The sequence below is a fragment of the Amblyomma maculatum genome, chromosome 4 (assembly GCF_055883805.1).
Source record: "Amblyomma maculatum isolate TAMU_Amacu chromosome 4, ASM5588380v1, whole genome shotgun sequence".
NCBI lineage: Eukaryota > Metazoa > Arthropoda > Arachnida > Ixodida > Ixodidae > Amblyomma > Amblyomma maculatum.
The window spans coordinates 56,423,177-56,449,751 of NC_139347.1; the positions used below are offsets into that span (position 1 = coordinate 56,423,177).

At 40.0% G+C, this 26,575-nt stretch overlaps 1 protein-coding gene across 1 annotated transcript; it reads left to right on the top strand.

Annotated features, from left to right (window-relative positions):
• The first annotated feature begins 4,589 nt into the window (after positions 1-4,589).
• LOC146191109 (uncharacterized) lies at positions 4,590-26,418 on the top strand. Its single transcript, XM_084601587.1, has 2 exons — positions 4,590-10,431; positions 19,718-26,418. Exons 1-2 carry the CDS (start codon positions 10,202-10,204, stop codon positions 20,133-20,135), a joined length of 648 nt encoding a protein of 215 aa, XP_084457713.1. The 5' UTR covers positions 4,590-10,201; the 3' UTR covers positions 20,136-26,418.
• Positions 26,419-26,575: the final 157 nt, after the last annotated feature.

Consider the following 26,575-nt stretch of genomic DNA (forward strand, 5'->3'; position numbering starts at 1 on the left):
AATTTGTAGTTTTGAAACTGTGGCTGCTGTTTGCAAGGGCACATTCTTACGAGAGCCTATGATGCATTGGCCTGGGTACTGTTCTTACTGTACTGTTCTTGGTGTCTTCGACTGTTCTCAGCAAACGCTGAATGTTTGCAGATATTCTTTAGAGCTCGGGCAAAATTATAAAAGGCTCCAATGGAAGAGGCCCGGTGATTAGTGTGTGACCCTGTGGAGTGTGCGGCCTCATAGAAGGCAGCAAATTTATTTAAGAAGCCTGCCTGATTACATGAGAATGAGAAAATATCAAAAAAGGAGCTGTTCAGGTCTATTGTAACGAAACTTACCTGACTGTTGCAATTTCCTATCCTCGACACGTGTAGCAGCAACACTTGTGCAAAAATGTGTAACCTGGCAATCTTGGGCAGAGCATAGAGGAAGTACTGTTGGTGTAGTCAATGTAGGAAATGTGATACAAACCCAATCCATGACATTTGTTGTGCTCTTGTCGCTCTCGTGAGCTTGTGGTCATGCTGCAGTGGTGAGGGCGACTTTTTTTACTTTAGCTAGTAAAGAGTGCACATGAAGTTTTAGTGCAGTATGGTCTGCACCATGAATGATGACTGGACAGTGGTGAGGGCGGGTTTTTACATGTAGAGAGTGTGTATGAAGTTATGTGCAATACGCACGGCACCATGAAGGATGACTCGTTGTACAGGCTCATCTGAAGGCACGGCCAAATGCCACCCAGAGTATTTTTTATTGTCTCGTATGTTGACAATCGTTGTATATTTCGCTGCTGTACTGTTGTGTCTGCAGCACATTTTTGCAGTCGTGGAATGAACGAGTGTATTGCCATTTATTTGTGCAGGCATGAAATGTGGAGTGGGTGTGAAACTATTCTGTATGAAAGCAGGAGAGTTTCGGTTTGATCCTAATATAAAATGTTAATTTCTTGCCGTTTGTGGCTAGCATTGTTTCTGAACACATCTTTCTGTTGTGTTGTGTTCTTGACATGCTAGGTTTTGTGTTTCCTATGCACGGAATTTACCTTTATCTGAAAATTGGTGGTAGTGCTGGGTCGGTTATTGCTTCCAGAGTTCCACATAGATCTGAAGTAACTTTGATGGGGTACAGGCAGCACCAGTCGTCACTGTTGAGCATGTTTTGTTTGTTTTTATTTCAAGAAATTTAAGAGAATTCTAATTGTTGCAGTTACATAGAGAAAGTTATAGCTTTTTGCATTTCTAACCATCATAGCACAGAGAGAAAAAAAAAATTACATACATTATTTCTTAAATAATTAACTAATTTGACTCTAAGTTGCTTTTATTTAAGGTCCGCATTTCATGGATTTCTAAATGGAAACCTAAAATAGATTTTTTGCAAAACTTAGTATTTTTTTTGTCCTTTTTGAAGGGCAAGAAAAAATGAAAAATAATAAAAAGAGGAAACAAAAAATTTTTTACTGTGGAAGTACATGCAATAATCCCGTAATGGATATATATATATATATATATATATATATATATTGCAAAATTAAGGGAAAAATGGCCATTTAGTACCATACAACCACCTGTTGGCAGAAAAAAAAAAATTGTTGGTCGAGCTTTAGTTGCTGGAAACCAGACAGCAATCGCCTTGAAACATATAATGAGCTAGGCTCATTGGGGTCAGAAATGACTGTCAGCTCATGAGGAGCCTTGCCTGTCCAACCAATAGCGTTAGGGGTTGAATGCAGTTTTGATTTGTAGTACGTGTTTTTCGCACGAGTACTGGGAAAAAAATGTTTATTGCATTTTCTGCTGAAAGGAATATGATCTCATTGTTGCTGATAGTAATCTGCAGCTAAGCTTGCAGTGAATCTGAAAATTTAGTTTAGGCTGTGCAACCAATGTGCAATGAAAACGTGTGCGTGAGCAAGTGGTCCTAGATTTTTTTTTTAATTGCCATAGCATTGCTTGTTTGGCAAGCCTTTGGGCTTGTTCATATCATTAGGGCTCTTGCTGTCTTGCATCGTTGTTCTCGAAGAGCTTTTGTGTACTGACAGGGTTTTACAATGCAGAATGAATATCTTTGTTGACTTTAGTAAGTGAAAAGTGTTTCCTGTGATGTACATTTTTTTTCTTGCTTTGTTACTTGTATTCCTATTTTTTTTTCTGTCTTTCTCTTACTCTTCAAAACATTCCTTCAATGTCATAGGCCTCCTTTTTTTCCCTTCTTGCCATGCATCTTTTTTTGTTACCGAGGCACACTTAGGTTTCTTTTGCAGTCTCTCATATTTTGCAAATATTATTATGCTTGCACAAGGAACTTTTTTTTTGCTTACTATTACTATTATCAGAGAGTTTACTATTCACAAAAATATTACAAAAGCCAAAATCAAGTGTGTTGTGTGGTTATGCCCTGCCCAAATGTTATTTTATAATGACAGATCATCAGCCCATTTTTTGAAGGCATGTAAATGCCAAGTGCCAATGTACCTTAAGTGTTGTTGTCGTTGTTGCCAAGTTCATTCTTTCACTGCCACTTTCAGTGGCACTGCGATTGCAATACCCACCCCACATAAAATCGTTACTTTGGTTTCGGTCATATAGTCATTGATGTGCAAAATCTCAGCCCTTTTGAGTAATTAAGGGAAGTACATTTTATCACTGAACAGCATTTAGCATACTGTGAAGGTTTCTTGTTACTGAAATCATACTGCAATCACTATAGTCATTTTTTATGGACATTTTCTCATAGCCTGTCATTTTTATTATCTACTGTTGCACCAGTCGGGCTAGTATTTCACGTTGAATTGAACTTGAAGTTTGCAGTGTGTGTGTGACATTTGCATTATAATTTTGAGCCTCCCCAAGGTTTTCATTTACTTGTAGAGGACAACTTGAATTATTGAATACTACAACGCTGAGGCAGACCAGTGGTGCTTGCTAGACTGAAAAGGAAAGGGCTCATTTCTGCTTTCTCGCATTTGTTGATACCTCCAGCTAATGCTAGAGCTAACAGATTCCACATTTTAAAATATTCTTACGCATCTTATAGCGTAAGGCTCCTGTGAATCCTGATTTTACTCCGCAGTCCCAGACCACATGAGCTGTTGCCCTGGGAGTGCCTTTGATAGGGAGATATGACGTTAAAAGGCAAAGATATTTGAATGGCCTTTCTGTTTGACAAGTGGCTTGCCCCCTAGAAAGGGTGTGCAATGCTGAAATTGATGTTTCGTAACTGGGCTTCTTTCTCGGCAAACTGCTGGGCTGATAATCTGGGACATGTGGAGGGGAACCGTGTTACAGCCGTCGTCACTCCACTTAAAGAGGTTATCAGCTGAATTGTGAAACAGGCTTATGTTGAAATGTTGCCTCCGCATTGCCCAAGTTACCAGTACGGAGCCTGTATCTTTGCTAGGTACTCTGACGCTTCAATTCTGAGAAGCGGCTGCAGTGGATGGCACTTGCATCATGGATTTTAGAGGTTGCCACTGCCACAAATTAGGTTTAATAGGCAGGTCTTCGCAGGGATAAGCATTGGGTTATGTCATTTCATTTTCCCACATTCAGCTTATTTCTACTGAAGTTTCTCTAACCTTTGCTATGTGGCCTTGCTACGACTTTATGTAGAATTGAATTAAACTTATGTAATATTTTATGGCACAATTTCTAGTAAATAAGTTTAAAACTAAATAGTAAAAGATATATCTTATGCCATTCATATATGCTTACTCATAAGGATAGAAAGCATTCTGGCCCTTATCACGTGCCAGTGTTGTCTATTGCTCTTGCCTGCTGATTTTGGACAGCCTGGTTGTTGTTGCACGCATAGGAACCCCTAAGAGTTTGGTTCTGCTTTTTCTCAGGGGCACTTATAAAGTCGGCAACAAAGACAAAAAGCATATTCATACTTCAGGTGCTAGCTGGACGGTTCTTGTGTGGGATACTTGAGCATTGAAGAATTTGATTAACATGAGTGTGCAACTGGAAGGGGGTAGCACAACAAGTTTAAATTTGCTCTAAATCTCAGTCATGAGCTATTGCACCACTGTGATAGGGTATTGCAATTCTTGATAATTAAAATGTCACACTCATAGTATTGTGGTTGCTGAATTGGAATTATTCATGTGTTATGCGCAATATTAATTTGATTCCATTGCTCTTGTGAGCCAGCTAAAGAACGAAACTGTATGGAGAATTCCAAAGGATTCATGGGCTCTCATTGGAGAACACCTGGCCTTAAGAAATTGTCAGTAGCAAGCAGCAACCAACTAGCATAACTTGCCTCGACATGCTTAGTGCAGTTCACTCGCTTTGCACTGCAAACTTCGAAGTTGAGATCCCGCCTTTGTTATGCCTCATGTTGGTTGTGGGTGCCCTGTCTCATTTTTTTTAAGAGATGTGGACAAAGACAATGTTAATAAAGGCTTTTTCCTTTCTTCCCAAACACCCCTCCTCTATTCCCTTGCCTCCACCCTCCCCAAAGTTTCTACAGGAATTCTATCTGTCGTGTTGGCACCGGCAGGAGTTCCAACACTGGCTTGGTCATCTGCGCCCAGGGGTGGCGGCAGCGGGGTTAGTGGCCGCGGCCGGCAGCAACACCCCGCCATATCGTGGCCCATCGCCGGCAGCGCAGTCAAGAAGAAATACACATGCAACCTATGCAGCTATTCGACCGACTATCCGACCAACATCCAACGCCATATGCTGACCCACACTGGCGAGCGGCCCTTTCGATGCAACACGTGTGGCAAGGGCTTCACCACCAAGCAGAATCTTGAAAGCCACAAATTGCAGCACTTGAAGAATGCCTGGTTTCCAACGTAGACACCAGAATGTAGCAGCTTGTTCCATGCCCACCATCTTGCTATGCTAGTGGTGCAGTGGCAAATTGACTTTTTTTTATATATTATCTGGCTTTACTGTATTCTGCCTTTGCCGAGAGCTTAAAGGGGCACTAAAGGGAAGTAATAATAAAAGGTTATGCTACATTTAAATTGTTCGGCAAAAATTGTTATAGCGTTTTCTAATAGCAAGAAGGCGATTTCATTGATCAGCAAATTGCAAATTTAAGCCTCAATTTCTTCCCCTGTTTACATTGCGTGTGCGTGATAAGGGGATGCGACGTCAGATGAGTGAAAACAAAACAATACAATTCCTTCATTACTAGACTTATTATCACATGGCATGTTTGTCAGTATTGTGCGGCACAAAAAAAAAAAAACTATCACTAAACATTGCTGTTTTATGTAGCTAGAATTAGTGTTCACCTTTAGCGGCCCTTTAAGCCACAAGACTTCATTTTTGCCTTGGTTTCGTTCGTTCCCTTTATTTTTTGTTTTTCCTTGCCTATGGCTAATTTGATGGCTTATACGGGGTGATTGGCGCCTATCGGACCATTGTGTTCATCCTGTGCATACGAAGCGTTGGTAATTCCTTCTTTGTATCGGCGTTTTTTTTTTTTAACTCCCTAAGTATCATCGGCTGTCTCGTCATTTGGTCTTATTTTGTCAAGCTTGATGCACTTTCACAAAGTGACCTGCATTAGTGATTCGTTAGCTGAGGCTTTCTGCTAGTGTTTGGAAGGTTGGGAGTTTGGCGCCCATCCATGTAGGCCATACTTTATCAAAGGAAATGTTATTACAGAAGTGCCGGTGTGCTTCAATTTTGAAGTAGTATAATCAAAGTTTCAAATAATCTGGCTGTTTAACAGTAGCATCTCCTGGCCTGTGTTGCAGCTTAAAAATTTTGAAATGTACACTTGTTGAAGTATATTGAAAGGGATTATGGTGAACCAGATTTCGTCGAGGTAGAATTGTGGTTAGTCCTGAGTCTGTCTTTCACAACGAAAATATCTGTGAAGTGACGGAAGCTTATAGAGCAGAATGAACAAAACGACTGTCTGGATTAGAGGAATAAGTGCAGATTACGATGCCGAGCATCGTGAATTAATAAATCTTTCTTTTAGGCTGATGTGGAAATAGTTCGTCTAAATAGTTCTTCTGTTCCACTGGGCTCTGGCTTGTTTTCATGTTTTTTGGCATGCAGGTGGCATGTTTTGGCTCTCCATTCACTTGATTTATTAGTATTTGATGCTGCCCACATACTTGACAAACTGGCCTGTTCTGGGCTGACACAACACCTTGTGATCTATACTGTGCTTGTTCTAATATCTCTCTTGCTGTTTATATCTGGAAAGCTTCTGATTTTGCCCACTTGGCATCATACTCAAAACTGCAAGTCATGTATAGCTGTTTTTCCGGTGTTTAATTGTACAAGCTGTACTGACACATAAAATGTTCTCAACAGTTGAAAGTCTAGACCTAAAGTTTGTCAGATTTTGTTGTTTCTGTTGTGTTCGATTCTATTGTAAGGCTTAAATAATAATTTAATTTTTTTTTTTTTTTTTTTTGCTTGAACTGCAAGCTGGCTTATGGTATTCTGCTTTTTTGTAAACTGTCCTGCCAGGTTTCTGTTTTGAGATGTCATCTTATTCGAATTAGATTGGTGCTAGCTTTTTGCACACAGAACAATGGCTCATGAGCAGAGAGACATGCACTTTGTCAACATGTGCACACTCATTTCGTGAATCATTATAGATCAGTGCGACTAGCAGGCAGTGCTAGAGCCATTTCTAGACCACCTCTGGCAGTGTTACCAAACCCCAGTGGCTGAAACTTGCCATGAGTTTTTTTGACATGCTGATGTTTCAATTGCTTAAATTAGTCTTTTTACCTGCCCCCAAGAAATTTCATTAAAAATGGTGTACAGCAGTCTTTCTCCTGCGATGCTTAATTTGTTGCTTTGCATTAAAGAAAGGTTCTGGTATGTGGCTCACTTGAGCACGTGCTATGCCTAATGATAATGAATTCGTTTTTAGAACTGCATCAAGACAACTTTGAGCCACGCTTATAATCATACTTTCCAGCACTTGAAAATGACAGTGACGTTTGTTTGCTTTCTGATTTAAGTTCTCTCTCTGATACCATTTGTGATGCGCACTTAATGGCAGAAACAAGCTAAAGGCATTGTTCAGTTTTCTGAAACAGCACTTTGCATTTCTTTCGGTAAAGTGGAGATGTTTTGCATCAAAGTGTGCTAGCTTCTGAGGAGGTTTGCTTCGTCATCATTCGTACTGGGTGTGGTTGGTGGCAGTAACTGGTTTAACTGGTTTATCTTGTCAGCTTCCGAGTACTCGGTCAAGGCTTTGTGTTTCAAGCATGGCTGAAAATTTTTCGAGCTTATAACTGGCTAGTCACTAAGCAGTCATGCCACAAATTGCCTCGACAAAAATGTGGGTTTTGGCTTTGAGCTTGTACAGTGAACAACATGGTTAGAGCTGGTTGTTCCACCTTTTGGATCCATCTTTAACGGAGCAATAAGTTGCGGTATGGTTTTGGGAGTTGCTTACGTCATTGCTTCCTTGCTAGCAGCTTCATACTGTGTATTATTTTGTATTTTCGTACGACTTTTCTTATGAACATTTTTGTTTTCTTTGACTTTTATTGGACTTTACAGATTTTTAAGTGTAGATTTGTACTGATTGTTTATTGCCGTGCAGTTTGTACTGGTGGTTTTGTGTTGTCACTTTTCCGGAGTCAACAGGGTTTTTGTGGTAGAAGGGAATTGCCTCACCTCTGCTAGAACTAAAATGGATGCGAAGTTTTCTAGGGCGTTTTTATGTAGCTTGTCACAGTAGAAGGTAACCTGTTTTCTCTATAGGGATGGGATGAGAGACCCCAAGTTTGTGCTCTTTGTCTTGTACTCTTGGGTCGTGGAAACGATGCCCCGTTCCACACAATGAGGTGATTTCTGTCTCTTTATAGAAAGAGGGTTTTGAAAGTGGGCTTAAGAGCTGCGAAATGCATAAATGAAGGTGTTTGCGTGATTGCATTGGTATGGTGCTTTCGTTGGTGCTTGCAGCTCAGAAACGGTGGTTAAGAATTCAGCCTAGGCCAGTTGCTGGATTGGTTACAAAGTGTCATAAATGTGAATGTTGTGACGTGTCAAACTGAGATATTCAACTTGTGTTTAGCTTTTTTTTATTTTCTCTCAATATTGCACATGCAGTTTAGGCTTGTAACTTTGTGGGCTAACCTGAATTTGTGTGGAAACTGCTTTTGTGTAGCCTTTCTTTATTTAATTTCTTCTACTCTTTCTTGTGCAAAGGCAGACCCCTAGTCCTCAGTATGTGTTCTTTGCTGCTGCAGAGCACAAGTCTGTTTTCTCACTTTTAAAGCTTTGTTGCTGCATGACTTGCCTTTGGTAGGGCAAAGATCTTTTACTCTAAATTAGTCGCCTTCTTTTATGGAGATCTGCATATATGGCTGTTGTGCCATTAGTTCACGTGTGCACTATTTCCCCACCTGTTGTGAACATAAATTGCAGTAAAATTATAGAGGTGAATTTCTTCAGCCTTAGGCATTATGATGTAAAGGATGTGGCAGCAGATTTATTTTCCATTCAGTGGCTGTTGCGCTTTTCATCAGGGTGACAATAATGACCTTATGTTAAATTATTGCAAAATGCCGAGTCTTTGCAAATAGGCAACTTTTCACTAGCATGTTTGGTCCTTTTCGAGCTCCCCTTGCCTTGGTAACTGTAGCAGTCATCTTATTTCTAGGCGGTTAGATTTTCACATCATGATATGCATTGGCCACTGCCCCTAACAAGGTTGCCAAGGTAGATGTAAATGGATGGTAGGTAGGGCATATGGCGTGAAAAGTCATATACTATTGACAAAACTTGATATTGGTTATTGAACAATGAGCATTTAGAATTGTAGGCTGGTAGGTCATACTGCGCGAAGCTAGGCACACAAATTGTTAGGACTGGTTTGAAGAGATAAAAAATAATGAAGTATCACTTCATTATAATAAAGTAACTCTTCGACGTCCACCCAAATGCAGCCATATGGCTACAAATGAAAGCTATACAGCTTTTTCAGAAACTTCGTAGCGAAAGAAAAACTCGTCCAGCTCTGGGGTTCGAACCCGGGACTATGGCCTTTCTGGGGCAGTCGCTCTGGTCGCTCTGCCACCTGAACTAAAAGAGGACATTCAGCAGATCAGATGTTAGGGCGAGAGCGAATTGATCAATAACTTGAAGTGGAAACAGTGTTGGTAGAATATTTAAGGGGATGCCCCAAGGTGAAGTAGATTTGTAATAAGGTAGTAATTACTCATTGATGTCCTCCCAAGCGCAGCCATACGGCTACAAAGGAAAGTTATACAGCTTTTTCAGAAAGTTTGTAGTGAAAAAAAAACTCGTCCTGATCGAGGATTTAACCCGGGACAACTGCCTTTCCGGGGCAGTCCTGAGCTAACCACGATGGTCAGCAGACCAAATGTGTGGGGGAGAGCGAATTGGTCAATAACTCTTAGTGGGAACAGTGTTGGTCGGTATTAGCCCCGAAATCACAACAAGTTTTTCTTTATCTATGAAGCTTCTGAGAAAGGTGCATAAGCTTTCCTTTGTAATCGTATAGCTGCGCTTCGGTGGACGTCAATAAGTTATTACGTCAATAAGTTATTACTCCCTTACTACAAATCTACCCCACCTTGAGGGATTCCCCGAAATATTCGACTATTAATGTGTTGTAGAGACAAAACCAAATGGTGCACTGCTGTTCATTATTAACACTATGCAACTCATTGTCTATTATAGATGGCTAGTGCAATTTCAAATGTGAACAGCGTATTGTAAATTCACTGCATTGCATACAGTAGCCTTGGGTACACGTTTCAAGGTGTCTTCTCATTGCGTATGGGGTAGCATCAAGGTAGTTTTACCAGTGAGGGTAGCCATGGCACAATCACTAAATCACAGGGTCTTGCATGAGCTCATTGAGCATTTTTGTACTCATTTATATTGCAGTGACAAGGAGACTGGGAGTACAAAAAGCAGTTGTTATTCTCTTCAATGCGGAGTCCCAATAACAAATCTCACTCGCAGGTTTTGTCAGCTACTGCTAGGAGCATACATGGTACAGAAACTGCATAGCATAGGACCGGCTGTGAAGCTTAGCTTGCAAACATAATGAGGAATTCTTTATTTTTTTATTATTACTTTTTTTTTTTCTGTTGTGGGCATCCCACTTTATGTTGCAGTAAGAAAGCTTCTCTCTTCCTGGCTAGTTCCCGTCGACATTTTGTTTGTACACATTTTTCTGACTCGTGCATAGCATTGTGCAAAGTGAACTTGGCCACTGACAAGTGATCTGACGGGTCATGATTGGCCTGTTGTTAAGGAGCCCTGTCCATTCCTTGCACGTCCGTAGGGCGCCGTCGACGGCTCTCTTCAGCCGTGCCGTGCTCGGCAAGCTCTGCAAAGATGTCCCCTGGCAGCGGCTTTCACTGTCGTGTCTGCGGAAAGACCTTTGCCCGGAAGCACACAATGGTGAACCACTTTTGCCTGCAGAAGCAGTGAGGCCAGCACCACACCTCACCACAGCTCACAGGCAAGGCTGCACGTGCTAAGGGATGCTACACTAACACTTGCCAGTGCTGAGCAGCTCTTGGTTCATAGAACTGCTACTAGTGTCCGTCTGGGCAGCGAAAGGTAGGGGAGGCCAGTGGAGGAAGTTCTTTAACTCACTGGACCTGCTCCCACCGCTTGTTTGCCAAAACTTGGTTGGGCTGCTAGTATTATATGAGCTGCTGCTTGAACGGACACTAAGCACAACTTCATTCAACGAAGTGTTTTTGTTAAAATTTATTCTTGCTCTCTATAGGTATGTTAACACTCCTTTGGCAATGAGAAACATACGTCTTACGATCAAAATTGAATTTAAGATTTCCCCGTCTTTTGAATCAAACTCCCGATGTTCATGCTAGAAAAGACTGGCTGTCACCATTTTACAGTTAGTGGAGGTGTAGCACAGCCTCTGAGGTCGATGTGAAAGTTTAACATCAAAGCAAGCATTTTACTTGGGAGATCATCCAGCACTAGAATTTCTTTTTTTTTTTTTGTTTTTTTCTACCTCAACAAATTTACACTGTTGGTGAGAGCAGTCTGTCAATGCAGGTCAAATTCAGTTTGTCCTTAGTGTCCCTTCAAGTGTTGTGGCATTTTTTACTAGAAAGTGCCCTGGAATTATTTTTGACCTTTCAGACCAGCAATTGCAGTTGCAGTAAATTGTGCCTAGGGTACAGTTTTCTCCCGCCTATATTTTTTTTTAAACTCTAGTTTTCAAAAATGAGTGGTTGTACAGAGTACGGCAAGTTAAGTTTGAATGGCAACAGTAGGTGAATAATTGTAAATTTCTTAAACTGTTAACTCTTTAGTCAGTTGTGTGTGATTGAAACTACTGCTGTGGTGTGCTGATTGGCTTTTGACAAGGCTGTGCATTAGTGAAAGGAAACGTTTGTGGTAGGGGTAAAGCCCCCCCCCCCCCCCCCCCCACTTCAACTTTGTATCAGAGTCCGGGCTCTAGCCACTTGTAAAGCGTGGAAGGCATAATCAAAAGAGCCAAGGCCGTCTGTACGCTGCTAGTACTTGAATTTCTGATAAACAGTGCAGGGTGCATGGAAATGAAATGCTGCGACATTGTGCCCCCCTACCCCCGTCCCCATACTCCCTCCTCAGCCCTGTAAATACACAAAACACGAAGTTCATTTGAAAATTGAAAGAACCTGCAGTTTTGCAATTCTGTCTGCTACTGGGAAGCAAGCACAGCGTCCATTGCTTTAGTGAATTAATTCACAGAAGCGAGTATTAAACTCTCTTGCGTTGTAATTATAGGACTTCCTGGCTAAATTATGGGAGAGGGCATGTCGCTCGGGTACGTCTGTGGATGCACGGCACTGCATATGTGGAATAAAAACATTGCCACGATCATGCCTTGCAGTGGAGACCAGCTTTTAGCATGCTGCACTAGCATTTAAGAGCCTTTGATTGCTTCATAATTGTTCTAGACATTAGAAATGTCATCAGATATGAGCTTCTTATAGGTTTTCTGAACAAGGCACCTTATTAATCTAGCACAGAGCTCCGAGATTAAAGCGCAGATTAAGAACTTCTTTTGAGGAATCCGGACTTACATGAGGTCACTGCTGCTTTGTGTAAACTGTAGCTGTTCACAAGCATGAATACATATGTACACTGACGTTGGTAGGTTGTCGGGATCAGCTGTGGCTGTAAATGTGTCATGTTTTGCTTGCTTTTTAAAAATTGGGGTGTCCTGAAGTTGGTACCAAATGCAACACGGTTAATCCTCTTAATACATAAAGCTGTGCTAGTCAGTACTTAGAATACTGCGATATAATTACTGGTGTAATCTGGCATCTACTTGCTGCTTTGGCCTTTCATCCGTCGTCTCTTTTTATGCTAGTAATTATTGTATAATGCAATCATGCTAGACCCAATATAATTAAAACTCTGGCATTTCGAACCTTTGTGTATGTATCTGACAGATTTAAAATCTCAGAAATGTGCAACGTGAAATTACTATATAAGGAAAAAAACGGCTGTAGTCAGTGAGTATAGCCAGCTAAAGGTCTTTTCGCCTCACCAAACGTTTTGACAGTAATAGTTTTTGCAGCTTTGTGGTGCAGAACCTGTCAAAATCATAATTCATCTAATGTGACAAAATGTGAGGAATACATTAAAGGATGTAAAAACTGTCTTCTAACAGTGACAGATTTTTTGGAAATGCTCTTTTCTTTATCGCCGCCAAAGATCTTGTTCAATATTATTTAGTGGCACGTCAAACCCAGCATGCATTTTTGCTAATGCTGGAAACAAATCATTCCTCAAATGCTGGGGAGTGGCAGTGACCTTTTCAAATGTGTTCGGCTCTCATGCTTTTCGGCTTTGTGGCGTGATTATAATGAACTCCTCAATGCATTGGAAAACAGCTTTCTTTTTTTTTTTTTCTTTCAGATACAGCAACCTTAGAATGATCTAAAGTTTGAGAAATCTTTCTTTCTACTGCCGTCCCCCCCGTCCCCCCCCCCCCCCCCCCCCGCAATGTATCCTTGTTGTCTGCAAATAAATTAGGCCTTTAAAAATAGAGAAACTTTTTTAAAGCTAACCAAAACAGCTATATCTCTGTATGGAAATTTGTACTGGCATTTGGACAGCACAAGTTGTTCTGGTCTGCTGTGGTGTAGCTTCTAAACACCACTAGCCGTGGGTGTGCATTGTTAGATATTTATTCAAGTATCTGAAGCATATTTAAATTTGTGTAAAAAGCATTAGAACAATCTACAAAACAGAATTGGAATCTGTTTAAAGAGCCAGTGAACATATTGATTGGTTGCTAAAATGATTAAACGAAGCACGTGGGCAGGATTGCTTGATGTTAGTTCAGGCATTAGTGTTACCGCTGTATTATTACTAAGGTGGCATGCTGATAATGTGGGTCGTTCCTGTCTCTGTGTTGTGGAATTTGAAGGGGGAATTGCATCAAGGTCAGTCTTAATGGTGGCACATAGCATTTCTTTACTAACTGTTGCAGACAGTGCATTGTGTTTTATTACACTGAACCTCCAGTATGTCGCCTTAACGTAAACAAAATCCTTGCATTTGTGGAGGCCCCTTAGGTGAGTTCACCTAGATTTACTGAGTGAAATTTTTAAGCTCTGCTCAGGTGCATGGCACTTTATGTCATTTTTGACCCGGCAATTCTCAACTGCATATTTAGAATCTGTCCTCTTGTAATGAACATGGCAAATTTTTTTTTGTCTTTGTTCTGTCAGCTTTACAGAGTTCATGCTCATCTCTTAATGAAGAAATGGTAGTATGAATCAACTAGGGACGAACAGCAGCGACAAGCTTGCCATTGTATTTTGTTCAAGTGGGTTTTGATATTGCAACTTTGCCTGGTCTGACAGATGAAATCAGTTTGTAGCAGTTGTGTCTTAGCTTGGCTGCTTAGAAATATAGCTTAGATGGCCAATTAGACCATGCGCAACATCTATGCATGATGAGCTGTAGTTAGGTGGCCCGTCCTTCGTTTCAGATGAGTGCTTGGCTTGCCTTTCTGCTCTGGATTTGTGAGCTGTTACCCAGTGTTTGGATCAAGCAAACTAGACTTTTGTTTTCAATGGCTGCGAACAGCTTTATGTGTACATGTGTGGAGACGGTTTAGTTAGTTAGCCTGGTGCACAGGTTTGCTCCATCTGATGTAAAACTTAGCAGTTGGAATGGGCTTGAGCTGAGGCTGCTACCATGCTTTTACATTATGTTGCAGCAGCTGTGGGTAGTCTAGGTGTGAATGGTGACATGGTCGCTACGTTTTGCCGAGTTTGTCCTCTCACTCAAACAGATGCAGTAGCCGTGTAGAATTTCCAGTGCTGACAGTTTTCAGTTTTGATGTGCTCTTTTAAAAGTTGTGTCTCCACAAAAAGACGTAGGGGCTTGTAGAGTCAGCCGAGCTGGAAAACTCGACCGGGTTTCCTTGAATCAGTGATGTGTTTTCTGACCAGGCAAGTGACAACGTGCCTTGTGCGCCAACAAGTACGAATTTAGCCGTAACGCCAGCCAGCTCTGTATACCTGCATATGTGCATTTATAACATTGTGTGAAGTTGCTGGTCCTTTTTTGGCTAGCCTTATGCTGGTGTAATGCCAGAGTGATAGCCGCGTGGTCAGATGTGTGCAAGTGTGCTTCACTGTAGACTGTTTATCACGCCAAGCCAAAGTGTGGCTTGGAGCCTGGTGGTTGCTTTGATAAGACATACGACATGGTATTCTGAGGCAGAACTGACTGTGTCAGCTTTCGTTTTCTTTCTTTCTTTTAGTTTAGCAAGTGCATGGCTTTTAGGATCTTTCTTTCACTGGTCTTCAGCCTGGATTATCATTTTTTTAGCGACTTTTGTGAAATTGTGCAAGGTGTTTCACGTTGGCGACCCATTATTTTGGAATTGCATATAAGGACACAGGATGTAAGTGTTTGCTGCTCGAAAATGGTCCTGGCATGCCTCTTCACCATTGAACTGAGGGTGCTTCCTGTGTAGTTCTGTGATGAGTGTCAAGTGGGTGGAGCGTGCGGTGCTTTGGGATGATTTTCATGTTTATGCCGGGAGTACTTTTGTGGTATTTTTGTGACCAAGAATTTGTACCTTGCGTAGCCTTTGGTAAGAGTGCTCACTTGTATTTCTTTTTTTTTTTTTTTTTTTTTTCCTGTGTCAATGGCAGCAGTAATTGAAATGTGGCCTATGACTGCAGTACTTGTATTCTTGCTGTGGGAAGCGCTACCTTCTTTCATGGATTCTTGGCTCCTTGTTAGTTGACTTGACTGGAAGATTTGCTTTGTTTTACTTTTGCTTATTTTTTTTGCTTTATCATGCTCATTTTCTTTCTGCCTAGCTTTGGCTGGCATACAACAATAATTTCATAAGAAACATTTACCATTGGTAACACCATCGTTGCTGTTTGTCTGTGTGCTTTTCAACCTGCTCAGAGTTTCTCTGGGTCTCTGCGTGGTATTGGGGTGTACCCTGATTGACTGTTATATATAATACAATCTTATCTTCTTATCTCATTATTAAAGGGGTAGCGAGGACGAATAAACTTGACATATGTAGATTCTCACGTTGAAACGTCAAAGACTGCTCTTTTTCTGCAAACGTAGCTTTTACACGCTTCAAGGGTATCAAAATTTGAAATGCAGGGCATCACTGTCCACTGGCCGCTTCTGCAAGTAGACTGGGGTGCATAAAGACAGTTAATTTCGGACTTCTGAGGCTTTTTCTTTATTTCTTTAGAATGGTGATCACGGAGTCCGTTTCAGTCACAATGTGAGCGTTTGAATTGAGTGAGAAAAAAAAAAAGCCTTGAAATCGGATTTTCTTAGTAATAAATGCTTTTTTTTTTCTTTCTTTTTTTTTTTTCTTTTTTTTTTGCCAGGCATGCATTACATCTGCTTCACTGGAAAGAGCCCTAAAATGGGCTTTTACGGGGAACAAAAATTGTACAGAGTTGTTCTCCACGTTCTTTTGGTTGAAACTGTATTCACAAAGGATGGGGCCATAGATACCGCTTAGTTTAAGCCGCCGTAATTGTTAAAAATGAGCTTTCAGTGAAATGTAATATTAAAGTTTTTTGCCTGATCAAAGTAAGCATGACATGATGTCCACTTTCTTCCATGTTAGTACCTGGATAATTTTTCTCCAATTAAGCAGCATCAGGTGGTCACTGGTGGTGTCATGCAACATTACCTAATGAAGTAGAGTTGCAAGAAGCATGTGCTGCATACAGACATAAGTGAGAAACAATGCTTAAGAGTAACGACACTCAAGGTGTGTATTGCCTGCTGATGTGGAGCTTGTGTCTCGTTTTGCGTGTGTGAGAGAGCATATAGTTAAGGACAGTTTAGGATGCCTGCATGATGTGGCATTAGTTAAGGACAAAGAATGAGCGATAATGCCAAGATTATTTCGCGCTGTCGAGGTTGCTAGATTTTTGTTTGTTTTTTTCTGTGCAGCGAAGAATATATGAAAAAGTTTTTGGCAAGGCTGTTCGGTCACTCTTCATGCATGTCTAGGAACAATGGTTTCAGGAGGTTTAGGCATATTAAAGAAGAAAATAAAAGGAAGACATTTTTTGTTTTTGCTTTTTCTTTGTGTGTAATCATCTGATTCTCTTGCATCTCTCTGCTGTGTCAGAGCAAGGCACCTGTTGTTAAGGCTTTTTTTCGGCTGCCTTTTACTTTTCAGGTTGCATTAATAGCTTGTTGAACAGCGCATTGTTTGAAAAATTGAAAATGTATGCTTAGCATTGCTGCACTTTTTTTTGCTGTTGTTGTATAACATGTACGTTTGTTTCATTCTCAATCAATTTGTGTCGTGCGTCTTGAGTAACCTGTATTGAATGGATCATATCTTATTTGCCTGCAAAAATGTTCTTCATCCCTGAGCCCCATTAAAGTGACTGACATTTTGAGAGTATGACATAAATGTCATGTTTCATGCCCCATGCTTGGCTATTTTTTGCTTTGATGAGATAGAAGAAAACCCTGGCTTTCTACTTAGATACATGGTGACTGATGATATGCATGCATCATTGCCTTCAAAGTTATTTGCAGTTGAAACCCGTCTTTGGACTTTGTGTGTTTGCTTGTTGTAGCGTTGTACTGTTTCAACTTCTTAGCTAAGTATTTGGTTTGTTTAATCATGTTTTCTTGAGGCAGTCATTGCAGGAGCACGTGTGTGTGTGCGTGTGTGTGTATGACCTAATTTTCAAGAGTTGCTTTTTTGGTCTTCAATCTCTGCCTGCGCCAACAGTGTGGTTTCACAATTTTTCGCCTTGCATGATACCTTGTGCTTCTGTGAAAGAACAAGTGGACTGCGTACAAAGTAGCCTGCAATATGCAAGGATAGCCAATAGCTTGCTGTTGGGGTTAAACATTTTGATATGCTTCCTTTTTCGTAGATCTTCTTTTATTGATCATTGTCTGTAAGTTTTGATAGATGAAGAAATAAATATATGCTGCATTTTTTCACAGCAGTACCTCTTTGCGCATCATTTGTCTAGACACTTGCCAGTGGGCACAACTTGCTGTTTTGTGGAAGGTATACGGCATCAAGGTTGCCAAGAATTTGTGTCGTGCATCACTTCTGTTGATTCTTTTCTTTTGTAAGCTGTGCTAGTTTTGTGTATGTGTTAGTTACACCTGCTTAATGACAATTCGCTACAGCAGGTATAATTTTCCTAGCTTTACTGCCTAATGAAGTGGCATTTAGGAACACTGATAGATAAAGTAGCTTATGCATTACAGTGATGACATAAACAGGTTTAGTGAGGTTTTGTCTTTGGCAAACAATGCTCACCTCTGTAACACTCTAGATTTGCACACGTTTCCTGCAGCTGTCGTCCTGCACATTGGCTTTTTCTTGGTAGAAATCTTTAGCAAGTCGAACTTATAGTTTATTGGTGGCGCTCAAATCCCATTGTGGGTGGTAGCTAGTAGACCTGCCTTCACAATTTTTGTGCATCATCTTCAGCAAGATGCTGTCTACAGTTGCTGCAGACTCCCACCTTTCTTTTTCTTACTACAAGAGGTCTCTTTTTTTATATTGAAAGATGCCTTAGAAAGAAGACAGCATAAATTTTCTGTTAATTTTTTCTTGCAAGCAGACGATGAACACTAATGCTGTTGAGCTACTGGTAGAGAAAGCCGGTTGCTGCAGAGGTTCTTAGCTGAAGTCTAGTTGGGTGATGCAGTCCTGCTCAAAGATATGTGCATAAAGTGCTGAATGATAAGAGACTTAAATCTTGGTAAAGATTTGAGCTTCACACCTCAAAGGAACAAGGTGAACAATAATTTCATCTTATCATGAAGTGATAAGATGCAGAAAAGCAAGGCTTGTTCGAATGACGGACTCAACTTTTCTTTTGACACACGCTGCAGATTTCTCTCTCTATTGACTGAACTTAATTGGCAACAGCCACTATATGAGCTCTGAAGAGTGCATAGTTTTGTCTTACTTAGATCATGGCCAACTTCTCTAATCGGTCTTCAGTTGATTGTGTGTGCTTATGACCAGAACCAGTGTGACCTACAATGAATGCTGTGCTGTTGTCACATGTCAGCTACAGAGCTGAATGGTAAAAGCACTGATGCAGCTCGCTTCAGCTTGATTGGAGCTGCAGCTGCCTTTTCTGTTCATACCTCATATACACACAACCTAGATGTGTTGCAAGACACAGAAGGGTGAATTTTTTTTTTTTTATCCTGTGCTTGGTGCATTGCTCTTTAGTGGATTTGCTATTCGGAGTAGCCTTTGTAGTATTGATGCACCAGCGTGAAACATCGACTAGAATGTCTCTGTCAGTCTTTTCAGGTATTACTTAAAGGTTTGTATTGCCCGGTTAGCTCTTAAAAATACTTGGAACGCAAAAAGAACTAGCTTTATTTTTTAAAACATGAGGCCTTGCTTAGCTTTGTGGATTAATCGATGATATCCACCACCACAGTGCTTTGGTAGCTTGTATTCTTTTTTCATTTTACTGAAGTTTTCATTGTCCTGGATTTTGTATATATAATGTTGGCTGTTGCTATATTAGCCTCTTACTAGCTATTGACCAAGCGATTTTAGTTTTTAGATGGCCATACTAAATCACGTCCGTGCTTTTATGCTGCAAAAATTACCTTCAAATAGCTTTAAATGACTTCATGTTCTTGTGTGATTACTATGTATGATCAGTACTTATTAGTAGAGATTGCAAATACTTTACAGCAGGTTTGATGCCAGCACATAGACTAAGGACAAGCAGGACATGCAAACCAAGACTTGGGCTATTTTTATTGGATATTTACTTCCTGTAGCCTGTTGCTATGGCATACGGGTGAGATATCAGCTGTAGTTTTTGAAGATAAGTTAAATCCTCTACTTTCTTTAAGCGCGGTCAACCTATGCAGCGTCTGGGTAGGAGCACTGTGTTAGAAAAAGCCAACTGTTAAACCAGTTCTTGGCGTGAACTTCAAAAGTGTTGTAAGGGCCTACTAAAAACATGTATAGCAACTGTGGAAGAAGCTTTCAACAAGTCTATCTGCTGGGCCTCTGTCATTTCTGTTATGCCCTTCCAGAAGAGACTACATTCACAGGGCGTGGGTATAGTATTTAAAGAATACCATCCTTGTTTTCTGAATTACCTTAATCTTATTTCAGCTTTGGGGGCACTTAAACCTTTTCACTTGAAATTTTCTATGGTTCTAGTGTATATGAGGCCTTCAGTGTTCGCTCATTTTGCTTTTTCTTCTCTCCTTTCTCTCCCTGCGCCCTCTTGCATATCCTTCAGCTGGTCCTCTCATCGTTGGCACAGCCTCTGCTGGCAATGCTTGTCTTCTGGAGCTCGCTGCCGCGCCGCGCTTGGTGTGCCAGTTCTGCTCCTACTCGACCGTCTACACCACCACCATGGTGCGGCACGTGCGCACGCACACGGGCGAGCGACCCTATCGATGTGCCTCGTGCGAGAAGGGCTTCACCACCAAGCAGCAGCTGGAGAAGCATTGCAGCCAGCCCAGCAAGCCATGCTTCAAGCCCTTCGCATGCTCCTACTGCTCAGAGCGGTTCCCATCGGACGCCCTCCTGAGCCGGCACCAGCGCATGCACAGCGTTGCAAGTGTCGCTGCCACCTTCCCCAATTTCTGAGTGCTGTGGAACATGAAAGTCAAGTGCTTCATGTGCTGTTGCTTGTGGATAAGAATACTGAATAAGAATACTGTTAGACATTTTTCATGGTAATGACACACTGGAGGGCTTGACAGATAGGATAGAGGTGCTCTTCCACTTTAAGGTCAAACATGAGCCTTTTTGTACATGGAGAGGTGTTAAGGTACAGGAGCTCCTTCTTCCAAAATGTGTCGTGATTATGTGGTTTGCATTTCTTAGCAGGATAGACCACCTTTCAAGCAGACCAGCCATGCATAACTGCATTGCTGTTGTACTCCGGTGAATTAGATGATTAATATATATGGAGACGTGAGAGCCACATGGTTTTGTTTACAAAAAATGGCTATAGGACGTGGCTGGCTGCAGTGTTGAAAACACTGATTTACCCTGCCCTACTCTTACACTTTCTTGTGGATAGACAGCACAAAATATATATATATATATATTTTTTTTTTTTTTTGTTGAAAGAAACTAGTTAACGAACCAAGTTCATATTCATTAATGTAGAAATTGAGATTCAAAGATCCTTCTAATGAATAATGCACTATGTTAATTTTTAGCTAGAAATGCAATAATAATGGGCCAATATGTGTGGGGAGAGCATTGAAGATGGTTACTTATCTTGAAGAAGGATGAAAAGTGATGTTGGTTTGGTGGTGGGAAATATTTGAATCAAACTGGTTCCCTTAAGCTGCTTCAATTCGTCTCACAACAACCTCTCAGTTGTCATCTTCCAGGAAGTCGACAGAGCGCATGTGCTCGTCAGGAGCAGTAGACAGCATTGTCTGGTAGCAGTTATATTCATTTTGAACAAAACCTAGCAAAACCGTTCAGTATTTCGGAAATGCTTGAGACACACAACTTGGGCTTTGCAGTTGTAGTATACCCATCATCGAACTACACTGCTCGGAGTTATTGGAGGTCATGATTATTTGTAAGTCTTTGGAGAATAACCTGCTGGGTCTCGCTCTTATTGACAGCATCACACATTCGGTGCCTTTTCCCCTGGTACTAACTTGGTTTCGTTTTTTCTCAAGAAAAAACAGGCATGTAAATTTTTTATGTAGAATGAAAGTCAGTTGCTTTAAAATGCCTCTTAGTGGTGGAGTGGAAGGGTTTTCTTTCTGATATTCTTTTTTTCAGGCACATGACCTCCCTTTGGGTCGCTTATGCATTGTAAGACTGCTTTGCTTTTGGCTAATGGCACTTAAAGCTTTCTGCTTTTAGCAGTAACGACTGCTTTAGCTGAACACTAGATTTACATGCTAATGCCTTAGGGTCATCGTCGTCCTAAAGGTGCACTTTTTATACATGGAGAGTGAGCGGAAAAATATATATGCAAATTTAATGTTGCAGTTTCCTTAAATGTTAGAAGTCAGTGATAATTTTCTTGCTGCTGCTAACCACATTAATAAATTTGTTGCCTGCAAACCTATATTATAGTATATTTTTTCTGTGTTACCTGAACAAACACAAGGACCTTTAGATGTATATATATATATATACTACCTAGATTACTTAAAAACATTGCTCATTTGATGAACTGTGGAATGTGAATAGGTACCTTCATACAAGTATGCAAAAACAGTCTTCAGATTTTCCTTTCTTCAATGCTATGCACTTCTGCAAGATTTGCACTTAAGTAGAGCGAATAAATTTTGTCTAAATGGCCCATGCCTGGGTGATGGGCTGTCAAGTTTGACAGTCATGTGAGCCTGTATTCTGCAAATGCTAATCAAGTGAACGTGTCAAATTCAAGTCCCTGTGCAACAACAGCTGATTCATCTTGATTGTTTCATCATTCTAGTAGAACCTGCACGGCTGTTGCATTAATAATTGCAATGAAAGAGGCAGATTTTACAGAAATTGTGCTATAAATATTCACAATTAGTATTTAAAGCCACTAATTTTTGGTGTTTTTTTTTCTTGGACATTTACAGCCTTCAATTTTAGGGTGGTGTTTTTTCTTTTTTATTTTATTTATTTATTTATTTAGAACATACTGCAGGCCTACAGTAGGCCCAAGCAGGAGGGGTGAATACATAATATATGCAAAAAGAACAGGATTAGCAAAATTGAAAAATGGGTAATACAAGTTGTAACACAAAATACAACAATAAATACAAGGCTCATATGCAAAATACAAAAAGTAAACGTAGAAATAAATGGCTCTCAAATTAAATGCTGTGACGAAAACATTGAGTCAAAAGAATCAGCTCTGGATAAAAGATCTGGCGGACACCTGTTCCACTCCTCAATGGTGCGTGGAAAAAATGAGTATTTAAAGGCGTTAATCCTAGCACTGTAAGGGGTTAATGATTGTGCATGATGATTTTGTGTTTGGCGCCTAGTGTTAGGTTTAAGGAAGGGGTCTGCATTCATAGACAGTTTATGGTTTTTTAATAAGAAAAGTAGTTTCAGTCTTTGAATTTTCCGGCGCAGCTGTAATGTTTCAATGCCGTGAGTTCTCATGAGTGTCGTTGGTGAGTCAGTTACACGATACTTTGAAAAAATAAAACGGACGGCTTTGCGTTGAATCATTTCAAGGGCCTCGATGTTACGTTTAGTGTAGGGATCCCAGACGGTGCATGCATATTCTAGTGATGGCCTTATTATTGAAAAGTAGGTTAATTTTTTAAGTTCAGGTGGGGCAAGTTTTAGTTTATGTCTAAGAAAGCAGAGTTTACGAAAGGCTGAGGAGCATACGCTTGATACATGCTTATTCCAGCTAAGGTTTTTCGTTATTGTAACTCCTAGATACTTGTACTCGCTGACTTCGGTCAGAAGGTGAGATGAAATATTGTAAGGAAATGAGAAGGAAGCCTTTTTGTTAGTTATCTTCATGTACACAGTTTTTTCTAAATTAAGCTTCATGTCCCATTTATTACACCATGTATGTATGTTCTGAAGATTGGAGTTTAGTAAAACTTGATCATCTTGGCAAGTAATTTGGTGAAATAAAACGCAGTCATCTGCAAATAATCTAATTTGAACAGGGCTAGTTATAACGTTAGTAATGTCATTGATATATATCAAAAAGAGGAGAGGTCCGAGGACGCTTCCCTGTGGGACGCCTGAAGTGACCGGCAGGTGGTTTGAATAGCAATCATCAATACAAACAAATTGTGTGCGGTGAGAAAGGTATGAGGAAATCCAACGAATTATGAAATTAGGAAGACCAATAAGTTCAAGTTTGTAAATTAGTTTGGCATGAGAAATAACATCAAAGGCTTTGCTGAAGTCTAAAAAAATAACATCCATTTGACCAGCGCTATTTAGTACACTTGCAAAAGTATGAATGACAGAGGTTAGCTGAGTGACAGTGGAAAAGCCTTTTCGAAACCCGTGCTGATGGGGGGTAAGCTCCTTGTTATCGTTTAGAAATGTAGTTATGTAGTTAGCTATGATATGCTCAGCAAGTTTGCAACATGTGGAAGTTATTGATATGGGACGATAATTAGCAATTAAGGCAGGATCACCCTTTTTCAGCACGGGCACAATCCGCGCTTTCCTCCAGTTGCTTCCTTTAATTCGGCCGGAATTCAGGTGTAAATCATTTTGTGTACCAGAAGGTCCTTAATTTGTGTTTCATGTGGTCATTTCTTTTTGTTGGACATGAAGTGCTCTATTTGTTGCTTACAATCATTTATGAGTATGGTAATGGAAGATGGACTCAAAAACCTCTGTACCTATTACAATTATTTTGTCGTATATATATTACCGTATATCTCCTGCACAGCACTGTTGCGTTTGTGCCGTATATTAGGCTGCTTTTTAAGCATGGGTGGCACAAGATATGATGATACCGAAAAGACACCTAATATGCTGTTTCGTCCTCTCGCTTGTAAAATGACTTTCCAAGCATACTGTAAACATTTCATGAATAACAAGCGGTTAATGGTTTAACGTTGGCAGTTGTCTAAAGACGCCCTGCTAGAAAAAGTATAACATATCCACTGATTTTTGTGTGGTAACTTCAGTTTTCTAAGCTGTAAAACTGCATTATCTGGAAGACACACTTTTCAAAATAAGAGCAGACTTAACTGAAATTCTTAGAAATTTGTTTGGGGCACAGAAATGGGTAAAATCAAATTTTACCTTGAAATTGGGGCCCTATTTTTATTAAAAGATTTTGAAAGGAGAAACAGGTAGCTGTAGTGGGAGCTTCTGCACATGACTGATGTTATCAGACATGGTATCAGTGTTTGCAATTGTTTGGGGCAAAAGAGCATGCCCATTTTAAGCCACACCTATTTAGGCATATTTGCATAGGCCTTTCTAAGCCCTGGTATCTTTGCGTAATTTCCGAGCGCTGCAATGGTCGTGCAGTGTCTGGCGTTCTTTTGTAAGGCCCCCTATGAAGGGTCTGGAGGCGGTATGACCATTTATGTCATTACTTGTTTTTATGTGCAGTCGTTTAGAAGTTTTTGCAAGTGAAAATGTGGTCTTTTTTTTTTCTTCTTCTTCTTTTGTTGTTTGCATTTACTTTAAGCTCAAACACAATGTTATGACATAATAAAGGAAACTTTGCTTGAAACAAGACTGGGCACTAGGAAGAAAGCCACACACACACGCGAGTGTTCTTGTGTGTTTTTGTGTTTCTTCCTAGTGTCCCGTTTTGTTTTGCTCAGTTTTATTCATTATGTTGATTCACAAACTGGCCCAACAACCTACACTACTAAATTATGTGATGGATGACATTATTTATTTTTTTGTGCTGCCACCACTTCTCAGTGAGCTTATGGTAGCGCATATTAGTAGGTGTTCTGAAGTTTCCCAATTTGTTTTAATTAGTGTGTGAGCAGTTGAAGGCATATCAGAGGGCAAGTGCTTGTGGCTGCGGCAAATGAAATAAATGGCTGAGTTTCTGCTCTCTACTTGAGTATCATGATGTGTTGGTCACTGTGGAAGTTTATTAGGTTGCAATTTTTTGACCATTTATTAGACTATTGGTAGCGATTAAAGGATTAATTAGGTGACATAGCATAATCCTAATATATATATATATATATATATATATATATATATATATATATATATATATATATATATATATATATATATATATAGGTATATTTATGTAAGCATTCAAAAGTGAGTTTATAAAGTCCGTGCAGGAATTTTGTGCCTGTGATCATTTGATGCAGTGATCTGTAATTTCCTTATGCTGATCTCGAAATACAACTCGCCAGTTCAGCAAAATCTATAAATATCATTAGTCTATTGGCTTTTTCTAAATAAAGTACTCAGAACTTCGCAGAATTTGTGTGCTACTGCTAGGATGTTTGTTTTTATGGTCACGTTTGCTGGCCCTGTGTCCAGTTACAGTTTATAAATAAAGTTAGTTGCTCGATCACCTATGTCTTATTAATTTAAGTTTGCGGTGTTGGCAGTAAAATATAATTAGGTCTTCCTTAGCTAACACAAAGGATTGAAGTAAATGATCATGTTGTGTGATACCAGTGTACATTAAAGAACCCTAGGTGGCCTAAATTAATTGATAGCCCTCTGCAACAGCATCTCTCATGGTCATAATGTTTTGGGACATTAAATCCTACAATTTACAAATTAGTCATCCTGCTTACTTTGAAGGCTTGACATGCATAATTGTGTTGCAGAAAGAAATCATCAGTGCCTGAACAAATGGGGAATGCTGCATATACCCTGTAGGTGCATTTAATAAACGGAATATATGGATATATTCAAAAGTATTCACTATTTGTTTGATTCAATGTATAGTTTGCATAGTATGTAATAATGCACTCATCTGAATCTGTTTACCAAGGAACCAAATGCTTATTTTGTATTGTCTTCGACCTGCAATTTTGTACATGCATTGAATATTATTATTTGTACTGCTTGAAATATATTGCGGGATTAATTTATTGTAGAGGTAGTGCAGATGAATGCACATTTTTTTCTATCAGCTGTTTAGTCAAGATGCTTACAATGACAGTGAATGTCTCAAGTCTTGTATGGGACTGCACAAGCATATTCATGTGTACAGGTTGTATCAGTTTTATTGCACTTTTTTTTTTCATTCTTTTGATAAACACCGCTGTAAGAATTCTAACTTTTCACTTCTTGCATTTAAATATTTGCACTTTCAAGCATGGTTTTGACTCATTGCAGGTTACTTTGAGTATGACTTCAAGTGTACTTGTTGCAGATAGTTTCTGTTGTAAATTTTTCTTTTTGTGCATGCCTGAGGAGCCATACCATTTCTAATTGTTTTTTTCCTCTCCTGCATTTTGAACAAGCAGTGTGATAACAGATGTCTGGACACAATTCTTGCCATGTGGTCAATAAAGTGTGTGTGCTTTTCAACGCATTGGTGGTCAATCTTTTAAAAATCAAATAATGTGCTGGAATTAAAATGGATCGGCGTCATCTCGCATATGTTCAAGTCAATTAATCTACCAAATATTGGTAAGTGTACAGGGAATAGTATTATATATGTCAGTGTTTCAGCGTCTTTCGTACA

Coding starts and splice junctions, on each gene's coding strand:
- LOC146191109 (XM_084601587.1), top strand. CDS start 10,202: ATGATTGGCCTGTTGTTAAGGAGCCCTGTCCATTCCTTGCACGTCCGT. Junction 10,432..19,717: donor CACCTCACCACAGCTCACAG/GCAAGGCTGCAC, acceptor CATATCCTTCAG/CTGGTCCTCTCATCGTTGGC.